The sequence below is a fragment of the Haliaeetus leucocephalus genome, unplaced genomic scaffold, assembly GCF_000737465.1.
Source record: "Haliaeetus leucocephalus isolate CR32 unplaced genomic scaffold, Haliaeetus_leucocephalus-4.0 Scaffold944, whole genome shotgun sequence".
Lineage (NCBI taxonomy): Eukaryota > Metazoa > Chordata > Aves > Accipitriformes > Accipitridae > Haliaeetus > Haliaeetus leucocephalus.
The window spans coordinates 2,657,957-2,678,149 of record NW_010973380.1 but is presented as its reverse complement, the minus strand read 5'-3'; the positions used below and the strand labels follow the sequence as shown (position 1 = coordinate 2,678,149).

General features: G+C 44.4%; 1 protein-coding gene across 1 annotated transcript in view; it reads left to right on the top strand.

Moving 5' to 3' along the window:
* The window catches only part of RHOJ (ras homolog family member J), a 54,484-nt gene that overhangs the window by 32,728 nt on the left and 1,563 nt on the right, over positions 1-20,193 (top strand). Inside the window, exons 2-4 of the mRNA XM_010584152.1 lie at positions 13,049-13,107; positions 18,565-18,729; positions 20,009-20,104. Coding sequence (XP_010582454.1) covers positions 13,049-13,107; positions 18,565-18,729; positions 20,009-20,104 — 320 coding nt within the window. The remainder of the gene's footprint in view (positions 1-13,048; positions 13,108-18,564; positions 18,730-20,008; positions 20,105-20,193) is intronic.

Here is a 20,193-nt window from a genome sequence, read left to right as displayed (position 1 = left end):
GCATCTCCGTGGCGCCCTGGGTCTGCGTGGCTGGGTTCCCCCCGGGGGTCACTCCTCCCGGCGCAGGAGTCACCGCTCACAGCACGCACTACCATTACGGCAGGGACACAGCTTCGCATAAACCGGTTCAGGTCTTTTCAACAAAGGGAACAGTTCAGATCAGGGTCAGTTATTTCACATCATTTCACTTCATTTCTCCCAGTGGAAATATCTGAACTCTTCCACTGAAAGCGACAGCTTCCCATGGAAATTTCTGATTTTGTAGAAATCACATTTTCCAGCAGAAAATTCCTGTTCAGCTCTATACAGGAATTTGGATTTCTTTTTTTCTGTCCAAAGGAAAAAATCCTCTGGCCTAAGCTCAACCAGGCACTTCAGCACCTCTTCTGTACTCCAGGGCTGGGCTGTAGCCAACGTGCAGCCTCTTGCTCTCCTGCAAGACCCAGTCTGTGCCAAAAAGGCCACCAAATCATCCTTGGTGGTAGGAAGTACCCTTCTTAGATCATGGGAGCTGGATCACGCTCTGCCTCGCATGAATGCAATTATGCTTGAATAAAGGATAAGGGTGTCCTATGCTCAGGCTTGCACTCACCTCTCCCTTCCACGTGCGCACACGCAAACATGCAGAGGGTTAAGACGAGGCATTTCATCCATCTGCATCTGTTGCTTTTCCAACATTACAATCACTTCATTGTCTGCAGCGGCTGCCACGCTGGAGAGGAAAGGGGAAGGTTTCTCAGCAGGACATAGAGAAAGCATTAACAGCATTTAAAACCTTTGTGGTAGCCAAGAAAAAAAAAACCTCCTAACTTCAGATTTTCTTATCAGAAGGTTTAAATACTTCCAAGATTTTTGTTTATGGTGTTTAATATTTCTGCTTCCTCAGTCATACAGGTTTAGAGCTGCTGCACAAATGGTTGGCTAATCTCTGCAAGCTGCAGGGTAAATAGCAGCTGAAGTTTGGTCCTGATGCTAAGTATAACGGGCCCAATTCTGTTTCTGGGAAATGCAAAGCAGAGTTTCTGTTGTGGTCTTCCTTGGGTTCAGGAACGGGTACTTTGTTTGCAAGCCCTTTCAAGCAATGCCTCATGGGGAAACATGCCCGGGAAAAGCCAGCATTAAGGTCAAACTTAAACAAAATGGAGACAAAGCATCAGAGAGGCTGGTGTTGGAAGGGGCCTCAAAACGTCATTTAATCTTTCCCCTCCCCTAAACAGGACTGGCGGTATGTAAAATGTCAGCTACAGAAGCGCTGGAGTTTGGGCAAACCTAATTGCTCCTGAACTCTCGCACTTACCTTAGCATGCCATGCAATGCATTACACTGGAGACGGCTAGATTCAGTTCAGTGTGCCAAATGTGCCCCTGCCCCAGCGGTTCACAGCTCAGAGGATCAGATGCTATTTTAGGTTATGTTACTGTAACTCTGGAACGATGGCTGAGGCACCGCTCTGCTCTCTGAGCTGGAAAGCGGGTCCGACTGCAGGTGTCTTGCTTAAATGCACATAGCAGTGCCTGGGACACACACATAACCTGCAGGTCTGTGCCCAAATGCAGCACCCAAAACACCTTGGCCCATCACTAGCCACATCTTTGCCTTAGGTACAGCAGCTAGCTCGGGGCACATTTGGTCATTTTGCCTGGCACCTGAATGTAAGGAACAGGAGGCTCAGGCTCTTAGCACAGCCAGCAGCCAGGCTAGTGCCTGCTTCTTGGTTTCTATTCCTGCCCATCAATCCTATTTCCCCTAATAGCAGGTTCTTATGGAAGCCACAGTCCTGTCCCCTTCTGTGTATATCATAGATAAATTTTTCTTCCTTCGTAGCTTTGGCATCTGTACTTTTTGTTGAAGACAGTGGTAAACAGAGAAGCTATTTTTCCCCTCAAAGACGTCCGGCAGCAGCAGGCTGTACCGTAGTGTGCCACAAGCTGTAGTACTAATGACGCTGAAGGGGAAACATCTCTCCCACACCCTGACACAGCATCCAGGACAGGTACATCTTAGTTCCACACCCCTCATTCCTTGGCTGTTCTACCACAATTACCAACACTGATTAATGTCGGGTGATACTGAGAACCAGCATGGCCAGTGTAGACTACCTGCCCTTGGCCACCCCTAGCCAGGAACTCTTGAGGAACATGAGACATGAAAGCTCCCCAATTTGTCAGCCTCAAAGTCCTCAGAGAATTAAATCCACTAAAGTTGTAGCCACTGAAGATTAAAATGCTTTTGCTGAAGTGTCTTTCTCACCAAGAACCCGGGACGTCTGTCAAGTTCAGAGCATAGGGTCTTCTACCAGTATAGGTCACTGTGATATAGCTACTCCATCATCTGAAGATCCAGCCCAAAGTGAGGACAACTCGTCCACTGCAGAGCAGAGATTTTGTGCCCTTCCATCAGCATTATCCGCTCCCACTGCCATCGAACCCAGACCAAGGCAGATCACCACAGTTTTTAAGAAGACACTATTACAGCAAAGAGCCAGTGCTGTTAGGCAGCACTGCCTCTCCAGAATGCTTTCCTCTCCTTTCCAGGCAAAAAAAACCCCTAGCTCTGATCCTTGAGGAGTGCAAGAAGAGTAGTGGAGAGCTGCCTTGATTTCCCCCAACCAGAGAGTCTTGTCCTCCTATGCTCTGGGAAACACCCTGTGTATTGCCTAGATACATTTCAGCAAAAGTTGTCTCATTTTGCTACTAATCTTCCATTTATTCTGATGCTATTTACCAAGCCTCATGTTCCCTTGATAACCAGATGCTTGACATAACTTTGGAGATAGTCTTTTCCCCAGCACTCAGTTGAGTTAGAGGAATGACTTGTTGCCTTACATGGACAGAAGAGAGGAGCTAGGGAAGTGGTCAAGGGCTCCCTTTATTCCCACTTTTTCTCCCTGGAGTAAAATTCACACTCTTTGCTCTGCTTACCATGATCTCAGCATCACTGTTAGGAGACTCCAAATACATCCTTCACAATTAGGTTTCAGTAAACAGTTGATTTAAAGAGTCTTGACTGACATTATCTGTGTTAAAATAAACTGAAAATGCCATAGTCTCTGGTCCTTTGCAGGTCAGGTCAGAATAGCTGGTTAAAATACTAATAAGATTACTCCAATTATCAGTTACTCTTTAATGATCTCAGAGCTCTTCTGCCTTTGCTACTGACTTGAATCATAAACCCAGCTCCAGAAAAACAGATATTCCTAGACACTGTGCTATGGTGATGGAAACTTCAAAAATATTTAGTAGAGCTAAAAATATAGAAAATAATCTACATGCTGCCTTTCACTTTTTGGATAGGCTTACACTACATTCATAGCCGAAATTTTGTTCTTTCATTCATCTCAGTGTCACAGACAATCACGTCGTCTCAAGAAGGGCACTTCCATCTGGTTAAGAAGATATCTAGTATTCTTCATTGTTTAGGAACAATCTTAGTATTTTTAATAATATATTCAATTTCTATCTATTTATATTGCTACATTTGTTTCTCAGTCTAGCATTTGGTTGTATTTAGTGCTATTACTTTCAGTAAAAAAACCCTCAATTACAGTATCATTGAAATATGCACATCAGAGTCTACTTGCCTACAAATTTAGTGCATTTACCTAGGCAGTAATTATTAGTTTCTAACTCAGGAGCAGAACTGCCTTCCATGGGGACAGCTGATGGTGCAGTGAGCTGAAATACTCAGGAAGCACCTCCCAGTCTGCTGCAGTGCACAGCCCTCTATTTAAGAACGAAATCTAACAAAACACTCTCTTAGACACAATGCCAATTGTTCTTCAATTCCCCAAGCACTATAATCATGTTAGCCTTTTCCATCTAGAACAGCTTTGCACAACGTTGAGGTCCCAAGAGCTCCCTCAGGACTGTATTACTGGAGAAACTGGGCACAGCTTTTCTTGCAAACAGAGACCCCAAGGTTCCTTGGACTCTGCTATCAGCAAAGCTGAATTTGTTCAAGGATTGATTAGCACAGTAATAACTCACTAGGATGCAGGGGAAATCCTCCAGTGCTGATTTTACAAACAATGAGGTCAATGATTCCGATAAATCAACTTCATTCATGCTGTCTATAAATAAGTAATGTACCAGACTGGGAAGAAGCTGGCTCATGTTTTAGTGTTGTGCTTGTTCTGAAAGCTTTGGGAATTTCCATTCTCTTTCATCCATTTCTGGACCAGATTCATTCTGCTTGATCTTCCTAATAGACCTCCACTGCTTTTGTGTTCTTTGTCATGTAAGCTGGCCAACGCTGAAGTTTGACTTCTCAATGCATTTTGAAAGATTTACAGTGTTTCATATCAGCTGCTTGAATAAAAATGATTGGTAGACTGGTACATCTTTTCTGTTTGCTGTCTATGCATAGCAAATACCCAGCTGTGAAGAGTTGAAGCCTTTTTCTTCTCAAGATGCTAAAAAACCATATAGTACAACTCATGAATCTTCCCATAGGATGACACTGTCTAGATGAATCTATTCCTGTTGCAGAATGGGACAATCGAGCTGTCACTTGGTGTCAGCCTGCTTCCCCAACGCGGCTGCAACATGAGTCGGGGTTGGGCATTTTCCCACCAATTCCACTGGAATCCTCAAACCCGTATGGATGAGACAGAGGGGAGGAGGTGCCTCTTGCTGCATGTGAGAAATAGGAGTCCAAGGTGAAGAGCAATCCCTAGAGGCAGTGGGGAGATGTTTGGAAAGGAAACACTGAAAAGTGTTTAGATATTGCTTCTCTGAAGTACAGTCCCAGACTTCCAAATGTCTTTAACATTGACTTCCATACCATGAGAGTGTTGCAGGAGCGTGACTGTTTGCCTCCCCTTTTGTGAGATGCCTTCAGTGGGCATTTGAGTTACAGTCTTCAGATTTTCCATACAACCACAGAGTTAAAAAGAATGTAATAAAAAGGCTTACAAATACAAAAGCCAAGGATGACTTGACTTTGGCCTTAAGAAAAGCATAAAGTACTGCAAGACTCATTAAATAACGAGAATAATCAACCAATGTGAGCTTTAGATCAGCTATTGAGGGATGACAGGTAGAAATAGAAAAGTCATGTTACCTCTGGCTAGATCTTTAATGAAACCATTGCTAGACCACACTGTTTAGTCATAGAGACTGCTTGAAAAAGAATTTGGAAAAGAGCTACAAGAATGATGCAAGAACAAGAAAATATGCCTTGTAGGAAGACACTAGATAAGCTATTTAGAGCAGAATAAATGATGCTATGAATCCTATCTGGCTTTAAAATCACTAAATGTCTGTGGCCTAAAGACAAAGCAGTGAGTTCCTCACCACCTCATTAGGCCAAGAGCTACACTGAGTGAAATCAGCTGAATCCCAGCCCCGGAGGCCTCTCTGTGTTCCCACTGCAGGGAGCAGGCTGAAAATGTTTTTCAGATATTGTAAATATCAGATGGGCAAAAGTATTTGCTTAGCAGAACATAGATCTCATCCATTGATGAGGTGACAGAAAATGGTGAGGTTTACTCAGAGCCCTTCTTTTGAAAAATGCTCGTTCTCAGAGGCCTGTACAAGCTAGTGGTAGATGATTACAGGAGCAATTAAAGAATGGCATTTAGTACAATTTACATCTAAAGTGCGGTATTTAGGCCAATTACAGGGCAAAATAGCATGCTTTTGATTTTCCTTTCAGAAAGAATATAGTTAAGCTGCAGGATAAGTCTGACGTAGAAAATCAATTTGTCTGTAATCAAATCTTGTTTGTCATGGAGGAGGAAACGGGGGAACATGCCGTGAGCAATGTATGACTCAATTTCCTGGAGATGACCCTCACGTGTGGAAGTGAAGAACGGCCCAGGCTTGCGTCACGGGGTGCTGGCAGACCCTGTGCGAGCCAAGGGTCCTGTCACACCAGCTCTTCTCTGCCCTGGGTGTGCTGGCCACACAGGGTTGTAGCATCACATTCAGTCAAATCAAAGGCAGTATTGCCAAGGAAGAATGCTGCACGGATAGCCTTCTAGCTAAAGTGGCAAACAGTCATTAGAGCTCAGCTGAGCTGATTGTCATTCCTGGCCTGAATGATGGAGACATGTCGTTAAGGTCTTTCTTACTCTTTTTTTGACTGGCTTCCTTTGCTGGCTGCCAGATTATAGTGTCCCCAGGGCTTTCATTTGCAGATTTCCTGAGCGTTCCCAGCTTCAGCTGCAGCAGTGTAGCATCTCGTGAAGATTGGTCCACAGCAGCTAAGATGAAGTTGCCCATACACTGACCCAACCAAAATCAAAGCACCATGTGAGAGTTTAATCCCTGGCAGCCCTACCCCTATTTTCTTCACCTAGGCTGGCCAAAGGAAGGTATTTCTGAACACAAATATGACCCAAAATAGGTTTCATTAAATGCACCTGAAGCACTCTGAAGGTGCTACAAAAACGCACTGCCCACATTTACTTTGTTTTCCTGTAGAATATTCAAAGCTGCTATTTCTTAAAGCCTGGGATGTGTAGTTTCAGTTCAGTTATTTGGATGCCTGACTGTTATGGGAACCAAAGGGAATTAGAGACCTAAATGTCTTTGAGACATGTTTGAGTTTCAGTCCCTAGTTGGAACGTAACAGGGATCCTCACATTTCAGCCATAGAGACCCTTATTTAGGAGCTATCTGGTACTAAAAGGTGACAATTTATAAACAAGATTTTTAAAATCACTCTCCATCAAACAAACTCCTACAAAAACACTCCTGTCCTGCCTGGGGTAAGGCCCAGAGAGCAGAAGACATCCGTGAAGAGGAGGGGGATTCCCAGTTCCTTACAAAAGCTTTCACAAAACTACATTCAGGAAGGAAGGAAAATGTTAACCAAGCAAGCAAACATATTGGCAGTATCCCCAGGGATATCAGCTGCTGGAGAACACACCACATTCAGTGTATTGATAACTTCACTTCACAGAAATCGCTCTGAAAGGTGACAGGGGAGGGAACTTGAGGTCCCTGAGACACCCTGGCATCTACTGCGGTCCACAGACAATGCATTTGCTCTTGAAGAGACAGTCCGGATTTGAGTCATGCCTTGCAAAGATGATTATCAGAAGGAGTAAAACCTCCTGAGGAAATCATTGACTGATGCCCCCTCCTGAGGAGTTAGTTCAACTTAAACCTCAAATCTATGCTGAGGAAAGTACAAAAAAAAAAACCACAAAAAAACCCTCATAATTGCAGGTGGACTCTATTCTTTTTATGAATGGCTTGACAACAGTTCTGGTAAAGAACACGGAGGAAACGGGGAACGAATAGTGCTGGCATTGCTGTAAATGTTCTGATTTTATAGGTTCGGTTCACATTGCAGCAGATTTAGGGCATATTCACAAGGAAGAAGGCTTATCAGCTTCTTCATTTACTGTGAGAACTGAGGAGAAGGAGATTCAGTTCTCACCTCCCCAGGAGCTGCTCTTGTCCTCTGAGGTGACACTGTGTTTCCAGTCCCTGACACTGAGTATGGAGCGGTTCACCCATTATTTTGCCAATAAGGTCTATGTTCCTTTGTGAATTTGAATCCTTCCCCTTTCCAAATGTCCTGGGCATGATTAGGGTGCCCCAAGTCAAAGCAAAATATTTCGCTCTACAACTGAAAATTTTGTTCAACTATAAACTGGAAAAAATACATATATTTGTGTATTTTATATATAAAACACATGTGTCTATGTATTTTAAAGACAAAAATATTGCTCGGTTTATTTCTCATTATTATTCTCCCTCCTTAGTATCTGATCTGCATTTAACACATTGATCAGATCCAGTTACAGCTTCATGGAGAGCTTCACCAGACAAATACATGTAGGAGCAAAGAAGTTTGGTTTGAAGTAGCATTGTGAAACTGGGCACAAGCTGAAGCCAAGAGTTTAAAATAGTACTGCTCCCTCTTGAGTGAGGCCTGTATGAACAAGCACCTTCAGAAGTGAAAGCAAATCTATAAGGCACGCATGTAAAGAGCTTTCTATCTAGAAATGAAAAATGTGGTCAACTGTTTACCCATCACTTAGAGCAGCAAGAACCAAAACTTCCATCTAAAGTCTAAAACGTGCTCTTTTGTCCATCTTCTGATTTTACGCTCTTTTCCAGCTGGGAAAGAAACAGACTTGGGCATTTCTACCGCCAGCAGGTCAACCAGAATTGCAGTTGTTCTTGTACTGGTGGCCACTAGCCTGTGTTAAGTAACATGCACCTGGTACATATAATCATAGTGAACAAACAAATGCCCAGACTTAATAGTCAGAGCTTGCTCACAAGGGCAGAAGATGGCCCTTGTGAAAGTTTGAGATTTGACACAGACTAATTTGCCCCCCAAAATGAGAAAGCCTTTCCATCCAGGCAGGTGTTACCATCTCTGCTTGCTGTCAGACTCCTGGCACCTCTCTCCAAAGCAGTTCAACATTAATTTGTTGGCGGGAAGGCACTAGAATAGATGACTTCTCCCATGTGGTATCACATTAGACATTGCCTAAGCTATTGTGTATATTCTGGCTAGTGGTTTCACAGTCATTTGGTTCTGCAAGCACTTCTTCGCAAGCATGGAAAAACTCCCAGTGTTGTGCACCTCCACTCTCCTGTACCACAGCTAAGTGTGTCTGAGCTATTTCATCCTAGTTTGGTGTCATACCAGAGATTTATGTGTTGCTTGGCACTATTAACCCAATATAAGAGATTCTGGGAGGGCAGTAGACAATTTATGTCCCCTTTCTGTCAGTGCAGACCCTGAACTTTGCTGTTGTGAGGCTAAAGGGCTCTTCCATGGGTACAGTTGCCAGGGCTTTGCTGCAAGTAAATGAAACACAACAGGGGAAGAGTTTGGCAAAGAGTGACCATTGACAGGTGGATCTGGGGCAACCCGGGCAACAAGAACATCAACAAAAATTTTCATATTGTCCCTGGGAACACAAACTAACCACTTATTTAAAAACAGAGCTCCCAGCTCAGACCATTTCATGGTCCACGCACCAGATCCAGCCACACAATAACTCCATCTAGCACCTTGCCTTTCTGCTGTGGCCTTCAAGTGGGACAGCGTGTTTCAGAGCTCTGTGTTGAAGCTCTTTAGCAAAACCCCCAGGCACATAGACCTGCGACAAAGCCCTGGAGGTGACCCAAAATAGCTACTCAAATTCTAGTAAGCAATACCCAGCTAATTTATGATCTAACTAACATTTTTAAAGCAGTGTTTTACACATCGTGCACTTGGTGAAAACCAGCCAGTAAAAGGAGGAAAACATCTGCATGTCGCATCGTCTGATGCAACCCAGACTGGAGCCAAATGAGAACCAGGACTGTGCAAGTATTCAGCCACATTTTATTGCAGTCCCCACTGCACTTGGTGTTAAAGGCCATGCCGTTTCAGTGCTTCATCAATATATCAATATAGCCGGTAAATGGCAAGGAGAGTTCATATTTATCTGGTTACTCCAAGACTGCTCATAAAGCTGAGTTCACAAGCCCATAAAGGAGCCTGCATTACCCCAATGACTGGGAAGGAATTCCATGTTGGCTTCCCATAGGCTTGGCCACTGAGAGAACAGGAAAAGATAGTTAACAGGGTAAGTAAAAATAAACTAAGATAAAGCCAAAACTAAGGCCTACAAATCTAGCAAAGCAATCGCAGCTCATAAATACAACCTATGTAGTGGACATGCTGAACAGCCTTTTGCCTGACAGAGGTGGACTGATAAACTCTTAGTATAAAAATACCATGATCTTTTCACAGGCAAAAGCCATCTATTTTGACATCTGTTTTGCCTGCATGGAAGTGTGGTGTAAATTTCAGCACCAAGACATTAATCTAGACATCACTGTTTCAAGAGCCAGTGATTATTTGAATTGTCAGTGTGAGCCATTTGGTCCCCACTGCATTCAGAGCCAGGAATCCAAAGACAGCAGTTTGTCTGTTGCTGAAGTTTAGCCAACAAGACAGTTTTGCTGGGGTGGTAGCTGTGAACTTAGAGAGGTGATGTGGACAGGAAGGATATCCTCTGATGATGAGACGGATCAGAACAATCGACAAGAAGAAGGAAAATAGAAAGGTTGATGGGAAAAGAAAAAGAGAAAGTGAAAGAAAAAAGTAAAAAGAGAAAAAGAAAGAGAGAAAAAGAAAAAAGATATGACTGGTACCATGCAGAAATTCACAGAAGGACCCATAAGAGGCAGGGTGCTATAAGGAGAATTAAAATGTGATGTGCAAGCTGGGTAGGCTCAGAGTGTATTTTTCCAAAAGCCCTTGCATTTCTTAGCCCTTGTGTATGTGAAGAGTAATGGTGGGACACCACCAACCTCTTTATTCCCCCTCAGAATTTCCCAGAGGTCACCAAAAGCCAAACTGAACTGTACAAACTATAAATAACTGTTCAGTGTGTGGCTCCACAGACCTGTTGCAAAATATCCACCGTGACTTCATGGGCCACAGAGCACAGCTAATAGTTCAGGAACTGTTGCAGCATATCCTTCTGGCAAAGCGTAGTGCACCGGAGACAGACTGGACCTCTAGCCAAACAGCTTGTCTCCAAACCATATTAACTACTGGAACAAGGCAGCAATTTGTATCTGCACCAGGGTTTTTTGCCACCGTAGCTCTGTCAGTCAGATGCCACCAGGAGATGGGCCAGCAAAGCTTCACAGCAGCCCAAGCCTAAACAGAGTAAATTTCAGTGTGACTTTTGAGTTTTTAAAACACTGAAGACCCCTTTGTAAGCAGGGGCCAGCTCAGTTTGCCTGTACTCAGGGTTAGCCAGCATAAGAGGTAGAGCTGGATGACTATGTCAGCACTGACGTATGGCAAATGTCTCTTCGTATTCATCAGACACATTAGATCGCCTGCATCTCCATGCACCCCATGGCCACACAGCTGTCCTATGAACCTCCTGCTTTGGAGGTGTTCTGCAGGCTCCGTACAAGTTCAACTAAGGACCGACAGTGTGACTGATGTTCACATGCAGTCCAAAACACCACAGGCAGTCCTAAATGCCACCTCGACCAGCTGAGCGCTGCACAGCTAATGCACCGCAGCTGGAAAATTGCCTTCAGCTGAAGGGTACATCTTCCCACAGCTGGTCCTTAAGCAGAATAAATCAGCAGAACAGGTCTGGCTCCTGCACTCCTTGGCACAAGGGCAGATTGAAGGCTGGCCAAGGTTGCAACTGGAAAAAAACCACACACCTCCCGGCTGCCTCCAGTAAGCTCTGCAGGACCACCTGTGGTCCCCACTGCTTCTGAGAAGGGAGCTGAGAAAGCAAGCATATTGTCAGTAGACTTATACAGTTCACACCTCTACTGGGACATTTTGAGACTCCCTACACCACAAAAAGTTGAAAACCAGGGCTCTGGGGACGTTTAGTTCAAATTTTTTTATTCAAGCCAGGTTGAAGGAAGGGGATGGGGCATCTGGACTGTCTCCTGTCTGCGTTGGTACCCATCTCCCCACCCTGGTACCTCTTCCCTGGGCTCTTCCACCCACAGATTTCCATGCTCAAAATCAAGCCCCATTTTTAAGTTCCCTGTGTAGGAGCTACCTCCTGAACTGAGGAGTGGGAGGAGGGCTCTTGGCCCCCTTCCCGTCTCCTCTTTCCCCTGCACATCAGAAGGCAGCCCCAGCAGCAGGTGAGCGCGGCCCATCCTGCTCTCATCAGCAAGTCTGGTCCTCGCTGAGCCTTTGTACTCTCAGGATGTCAGTTCTGTTCTGTTTATATGCTAGCAAAATTACTATGTTGCTTTGCAAGCAAGTAAAGCTGCTGAATAATCAGTCTGTCCAGCCACAGTGACAGAGACTTCAAGTCTAGGTGATTTCAGATAGGACATTGTTCCCCAGTGCAGGAGCTATTAACTTCTATAAACTGGTAGGTGCTTTTCTCCTAGAGAAGAGTCTTAAAGTCTTATCACTTTAAAGAAAATCACTTGTGTGATGGTCTCAAGCCTTCTCTTTGCCAAAAGTAATTCTTAATCTTTCCCAGCCCTCATTAACTACAAGTTGTGATCAGCCACTGGGCACCAGTCTTAGACTCCTGCCCCAGCCATAGCTCTATGTTCATTCTAGCCATTTGCCCTCATGTTTAAAAAAAGTAATAGTCTATGGGCTGTGAGAATACCATTATTTTGAGCAACTTTCCTGATGAATGTTTAAAGTCTTCCTGTTGACTAATGGGTGGAACTGGATTCCCCCCCCTTTCTTTCCAGTTGAGTAGTAATGATTTAAGCAGATTAACTGGTTAACTAAATACCATTAACGCAGATCACATCCTTTATACAAAATAAAACTGATTACAGAGATCAGCTAATAATGGGGTTCATCCAAAGGCAATGAGAAAACATTTTCATCAGTGTTAATGGGCTCAAAATGAAGTTCAAAGTGAATTCTACCAAAGGAGTAAACATGCTGAGTGTGATCAATAAACTAAGCCACGCTTTCCTTCACTTGCAGCAGAATCTATTCGACATCCCTGCAAATACTAGTGCTCCTCTTCCTCCCTGTCCTCTGAAGCATCCACCACAGAGCCCCACACATTAAGCACTGCCGCTTGACTTGTGATTGCGTGACGCAGGACGGGACAGGTTGCCCAGGAGGCAGCACACCTCCACTGAGACCCAGCAAACATCAACCACTGCTGAACGCTTCATCATTTCACAGCCTGGAAGAAATAAAATAATAAAAAAATCCCTCTCAGTGATCCATGACAAACCTACCCCAATGTTCATGGTGGGGAGACAGGAATTCTGTGCTTTCAAGTCCTACCACCTCATGGGGGTCAGCTGGTGGCTGCAGAAACAGAAGCAAATGTCCTCCTGTCTCTGGGTCCCTGATAGTAGCGGTGTGTGCGGCTCATCAGTCTTGGCCATCTGTAAAGACATAAGAGCTTGGCATAAAGGATTTGCTGTTGTGGCAACTTTAGGTTGCATTCGATTTGGGTTGAATAGATGTGCTTGGTTCAGGATGCACAGTGTAAGATGTGCTAATGTGTCTAGTACAAAGGTCTATTGGCATTTTAGGATTAAAACACATAAAAATGAGGCCACTGGCTTGTGCATAAGCAGCATCTCTTGTTTCTCTTTTCCAGTAACTGTGACTGTGGGAGGACAACAACACTTGCTGGGACTTTATGACACTGCAGGGCAGGTAAATTACTGCAAAACATTTATGTTTTCCTTTCCCATGGTTTGTTTGTTACTACCATATACTGGGCTTTGTTGTTCGTGCTGTTTGTGGGGTTTTACAAATATTAACAATCAGTTGTGAGTTGTAATGCTTGAACTGCTGACTTTCTCCTTTTTGTTTTCTACATAGAGCTTTCATTTTGGTTCAGCAATAAAACACACACAAATACACTCATCCCTAAGACTGAATTTTGTCTAAGCAAAAAACTGAAGCCTGATTAGGCTGTTCAGCCTCCCATATATCCATCTCCTACTGCAAATATGACATTTCATATAAAGTCAGTGTTTTCTTACATTTACCACATGGTGGCATTGAATATACAGGGAAGAATTCCCATTTCCAAGATCAGAAAACTGATATAATACATCACCAGCCTATCAGTCACCAGCTATTGACTTTTTAAATGGTAACCCAGCCAGACTGGCATCCTTCCCAACATCATTCTCCCAGACCACAGGTGTCCATTACAGGAGAGTCTGTACCCCATGCTTACTCACACATATAATGCTTTTACTGTTTCCACTGTCCACAGTCTGATACAGTGTGCTTGCACAAAAAGTTTGCAGAAGAATTCTGGTCTGTGGGCTGATTTCACCCCCTGGAGAGGCAGGGAGAATATTTCTCACTGCCTCACTCTGCCAGTAGAAGGGCAGAAGAGGGTACAGGGAGCAACACATTTTCATGGTGAAATTTCCCTCTCCTACCTCCAAATGCCAGCAACTGGCAGAATAAAGAAAGGAACGCAATCTGCACAAAAAAACCTTACAGAAAATCACCTGCTGAGAGTGGAGGCAGAAGGTCCCAGGTCCCTCCCAGCCTGGGAAGGTTGGAACCCACGTCCCCCAGGTCCTCTGGTCAGAGCCGGCATTGGAGGCAGCAGGAGAGGAAAGCAGATTTGGGAGCCTGCTTTGCTCTCTGGGACCCAGCAGCCCTGGATGCAGGGCTTTGCTTTCAGAAGCACTTACTGGCTGTGCTTTTTTGGCCATGACTGACTGCTATGAAATGCATAAACAACGCAGAAGGAGACCCTCCTGTCTGCAGAAGGCCACTTATACTAGAATATACTTTGCAGCAGTATGCAGAGAGGTCAAAAACTGCATCAGGACAGACTGTCACTTCCAAAAACACCTGCACTCAGCAGGACTGGGGCTTTTATGCTTTGAGTTTCACTTTTTTTATTTTATTTCTATCACAGGTCTGTAGGCAGCAGTGGTCACTTCACAGCTAGCTTGGTGTCACTTACAGTCCACCCATCCTTTCTATTCACTTGGTGCAAACAGATGCTCCAAAAGCCAGTACCAAAATACGACCCAAGTCCTTGTCCCAGCTTCAATGCATGTTCAATTTTCCACTCTGCACTCACAAACACAGAGCTTGGAGCATGTCTGTCACTCTCTGGCAGCACTGCAAGCCTTTGCAAATGAGACTGGAGTTACATTCCATTCTCAGATTTTTATCCAGTGCCTTAATATTTCTACTTGTTTTGTAGGGCTGACAGTTCCACCTACCACCCATTTCCTCAGCAAGACATCCTTTTATTTGTCCTCCTGAGCCAGAAGAAACACTAATCTGTCTCTTTTACAAACTTCACCCCTCCGTCCCCTCCTCTGCAGTCATTTTGCCATCTCCTGCTTCAAACTAGCCAGAGCACCACCTGCCTCCAAGCACCATTTCTAACTCATCAGGCTCAGTTCCCTTTCAGCCCTTGGTCCAGAGGACGTGGCCATCTAGTCAAAACTCAGACCATGAATCACTTCTTGATGACTAGATTGTATATCCATAGAGGTTGAAATGATGATGCTTCCCACATGCTCAAGCTATAAGGACAGATCATCTGGGTTGTTTCCTCCCTCCTTCTCCTTGTGTTGTGTGGCTTTCCAAAGGCATCGGTGTGAAGTCATAGCCAAAAATAGCACTTGACATTACGATGCTATAAAACATATGCTAATGAAATAACAATTGGAAAATGTACTTCTGCAGCAGGACCCTCTGTCAGCCTGAAGGGAGAGCTGGCAGAGACCCCAGATCTGGGGTATCTGGTTTTCTGCATCCCTGGCACAAACAGTCCTAGGAGGAAAAAAAAAACAGTGGTCTTTTTTTCCCCAGGCTGGACTCAGGTGTGGAGTGCTTTAACAAGCTGACATGGCAGGGAGCGTACGTGAGGTCAGCATGGCAGCAACATAAAAAAGGAAGTTTTGCTGTATTTTCTGGGCCTGAACACTGCAAGGGTAATGGCAGCAATAGAGCGGGGAGGGAGTAACACCAGTCAATGTATCTCAGCCCTGGCAAATCACAGGCAGGTAACTCAGCAAGGCCAGGTCTGGCTCTGGCATTTCAATGCTAAACCGGTGGCCAGGCAGTGTAACTGGGAAGCCTTGCGCTCCCTAAACAACAGGCAGCAAAATGCGAGCACAAGCTAGGAAAACAAATTAATGATCACCTACAGCCCAAGCCCGTGGGGACTCGTGTTCCTTCCCAAATGCCACTGTCACTAGCAGCACCTCTGGATATGCCCCATACCCATGTAAATGTCCAGTCCCTTTTTTACACTATTTATTTGCTTGACTTCAACCATCTCTGAATGAGAAAAGATCTCATAATGGTCCATTGCAAGGTTTTATAGCCTTCTTCTGGAGAGCAGGTACGAACAGAGATAGGGTCCTTGTCTGATGTGGTTTGGAGGCTTTTGCCAGCCCATAGACACAGGCATGTACAGGAGCCCAGACCAACTCTTACCCATGACATTAGTGCTTGTGCTTTAACACGTCCATGCAAGCTTCCACGTGCCCTGATGGGAGACGAGACCTCTGCTACGTGATGTGTGGCTGTCCCTCCTTACAATTTATATAATGCTCTGTGCTGCTAACACAAATCTGGAACGCTCCTCCTGAAAAAGGATTTTCTAGGGGCTCCGAAGGAACACGCAAAACAAAATTAAATGCACACTCCTGTAGCTGTCACCACCAGGCAGAGCACTCGTGGCTTTTAGTTTGTAATTTTAATGGTACAGTAAGTTCCAGCCCCTCTAAATATGCATGTCTAGAATATTGAAAGTGGTTATATTTAGCCAATCTCTTTCCAAAAAGCCTAAATGACGATTCCTCGAGGGCTTGCTGCCACCGCGTGGCTGTTTTAGGAGGCTGATTTGCAGCAATTAAACCGAAAACACAGAAGAGGCCTTTGCCAAGCACCTAGTATCAGCCCATGTTGACTGTGACATAAACACAATCTCAGATTTGATTTTTCTGGGTTAAAATAATGTCCCATAATCAGGTCAGGCCTTCCTATCCCACAGCATCCACATAAAATTCATCTGTCTCTATAACACCATTGCTCCCATCATCTTGGCATCCACTTTGCCTCTATTAACTCATCTGCTGGGAGCTGGGCATCATCTCCAGAGCCTCATATAAATCTCCTCCCACCAACTTTGCCTCTTCATTGCCTGTATCGCTGAAGTTCCCACAAAACCTCTGAGGTTTTTTTCCTGTCATTCCCCAACCGTGGAGAATCCACTCTTTCTTGGGGGCTGACATGTCCAAACACCTCCTTTAGTCTTGTAAATCCTCCTTCAGCTCGATACTTTTTATGATACTGGAAAGACATAGGTCAGTTGACAAATACTCTGGCTTTACCCCAAATACTGTGGCTGTGGGGCTGGAGGTGGTAACTGGGAATTTACGCTTCCTGTTAAGTGGGTTTGGGACAATGAACATTCAGTTAGACAAAACCAAACATTTTGTTTGTTGTTTAGGATGTTTCTTTAAACTTCTTTTTAATGAGACAGAGCTAAATTTGGCCTCATACTTCCTTTCAGAATAAATAATTAAGTTTTTTTGTTTAGAAAAGGTTGGAGCAGACTGGTTTTACATAATCCATTAGTATTTTTCAGAAACTAGTGTCAATTCAGAAATAGTCTGTGTCATCTTATCACTGCATACTCAGTGAACAAAAGACTTCAGAAAGAAGATTTACCAGTCTCAACTCATAACTAAGCCCTCTCTTTTGTTGACCCAACCAAAGCAAGACAGAAGCAAGGCTGAATTAAGACACCATCTAATCTGGGCCCGCAGTGATATAGTCCTGCATCAGTTTCTCCTGCAGGACAGATAGCAACTTGCATCGCTCCTGCCCCTAATGTGGGTTTTCCCTACCTCAGATAAATGTTCTCAAGTCTAAGCAACAGTGCATGGACATCTTAACCCCCCACCACCACCACGCCTTTTCATTGAGTTATTAACTATTTCAGTAGCTGCAAAGCAAAATTGCACCAGTTGAGTTTTCATACAGTTATAACCAAAAGCAACCATACTGCAGACATTTGAGGCTTGCCCAGAATGCATAAACTATAAACTGAAGACCTACGTCTCAGTCAGACTTGACAGCAACATGTATTATTATTTCCTACACTCCAGATATGTGTTCCTTTCCCCTTTTTTAACTCTGGACCCCTCAAAAAAGCCTTTAGAACAGGTGTATCCTCTCTAAAAGGATCTGTTCCATTGCACTGAAATTTTCTAACAGGTTTCATTGAAAAGTACCCACCAGGCACAGCTACATATGCTCTCACTATCAGGGAGAGCAAGTCTATCCTTTTCACGTGGCTTAAAAAACCTCTGCTCACTCTCAACATCTCAAGCCTGAAAACAGACCTAAATTATTCCTTGAAACTCAACTATCACAGCCAGCTCATGACATAACACAGCTGCGCTTTGAGCTGTTTGAAAATTCACCTTCTTCACAACTAGCCCATAGAAAAAACATCTTTCCTTCCCCCATCCAGGGCCTGTGGAAACACCAAATCACCCCCAGTGATTTACCCAGCCACTGCAGGCTGGATTTGATCTGCTTTGTGCTTTCAAGATGAGTGTCTTCTGCTGACTGACACATTGCTGCGTACCATACATAACTGTGATGGCACCAAATAGCCTGGAGACCCTATTTATTGTATATGGTCATGTCTATAATGCCTACCAGGGAATAGAAAGCCCATAATATTAACAGAAAAGCCCATAGAGATGTGTGTCATCAGCAAATATTAGCTAATGGTGACAGTCAAATAATACTTCCCAGGATGGTATCACATTGTTGGAGGGCTGAGGCTGGTACACGCAGCCTCAAGATCAATTTTTATTACACCACCAGCGATGGCCGCTGTTTAGCATTACCCTCTACACCAGCATCACCACAGATAATACACACACAAACAAAATGTGTTAGCTCTTTTGGGTAAAGACGCTGACAAAACAGCACCCCTGGCCCACGGGGGGTGATTTCCCCCTCAGCAGCTCCCCAGAGGTTATAACCGTTCATGAGCACGGAGGGACAGTGTTGAGTAGTTCATCAAGAGCCAACGTGATGCCCCCATCTGCAGTTATCCCCCACCCCGTAACACACTTGCTGTTTTCCCCCTGGCAGGAGGACTACAACCAGCTGAGACCCCTGTCCTACCCCAACACGGACGTGTTCTTGATCTGCTTCTCAGTGGTGAACCCCGCCTCGTACCACAACGTCCAGGAGGAGTGGGTGCCCGAGCTCAAAGTCTGCATGCCCAACGTGCCTTACGTCCTCATAGGAACACAGGTAATGCTTCTCCAGCCATCGCGGGGGTCTTCAGTGTGAGGGGGCTCCTACTCCACCTCAAGGGGGGCTGGAGGATGAGCTCTGTGGAAAGGTTTCCTATTGAACTTCTTATGTGAAATGCAGCCAGACTTTTCTGGAAAGTTAGAGGAAAGCTCAGGGACTGGGAATGGAAACCAACATGCAGATGTCCTATCACGCTAGTCAGGACTGGCAAAACTCATCCCATCTTTTTATTCAAATGTATGTTAATGTGGTGATGAGGCATAAATATCTATAGGGAGAAAAGGTTTCTGACAGGCCTTTAGTGAGGGGGAAAAAATTCATCAAAGTCTGCTGTTAGAAGCAGAAGCTAAATTTCAAACTAAATTTTAAAAATGGGAATAATTAACCAAATGACTTAGAGACATGGGAAGGAAATAGCCTCCCCCATGCTTTACATCAACATTGCAATTAGTGATTCACCGTCCTGCTTGTGTTATAGTGGATGTTAGACTAAACGATCAAACCACTGTATTTTGGCCTTAAAATGTATGAATCTATCAATCAAATAAAAATGCCTTAAACATCGGTTTGTTTCCAAGACAGAGTGGCTAGAGACTGTGAGAAGTAAGGATATGAGTCTGGAAAATGTCCGAACACTGGACAGTAACCTAAGCCAAGTTAGAAAAACAGATCAAATTCTGGTCAAAACCAAAATCTTCATGCCACAGGAAAGTCCAATCATTCAAACACTGGCTTTGTTTTCCACACTGGAATAATCTAAAACACTCATTTTAAAATAAAAGTATTACCCTTTGGAGCATACACGCTGAAAATGGATGAGTTTGAAATGCCAGAATGCTTCACTTTGATGTTTTCCATGGAAATAAAGGATTTTGTTTCAAGTCAGTCAGACTGAGCTGCATCTGTCTGGCCTGTCGGGGTGTTTTACGGGTGATGCAGCGCAGGGTTGCAGCAGCCTCCCCTTCCAAAGTGGCTCAGGCTTCCACTGACACCTTCCAAGACCCGTTGTGAGAGCCATTGTACTTTACTGTACCGCAGCTATCCGAGCTGTGACCCAATAACCCACCAGTGAGGACTGATTCATGTTAAACAGAAAGAAAAAACAAGGAGAGAAAAGGAAAATACATGTGCAATTCATCTCTGAAGAATCAGCTGAGGCTGGGAGGACAGATGCCCTTATGTGAGGACATGACTGTGGGTTTGTAAAGCTGTGAATATCTATCTCAAGAATTACACAAGGTGGTACTGAGCACCGGGTTTGTGTGTTTTCTGTTAGATTGATCTCCGGGATGATCCCAAAACTTTGGCTCGGCTGCTTTACATGAAGGAGAAACCACTCACCTACGAGCACGGAGTGAAGCTAGCAAAGGAGGTAATAGCTTTTTCTGAGGTTCGAGGAAATCGATTGATCACAGCTTTCCACTGGGTTTGTTTCATTCAGGGTGAACTCCTCCAGGGCGC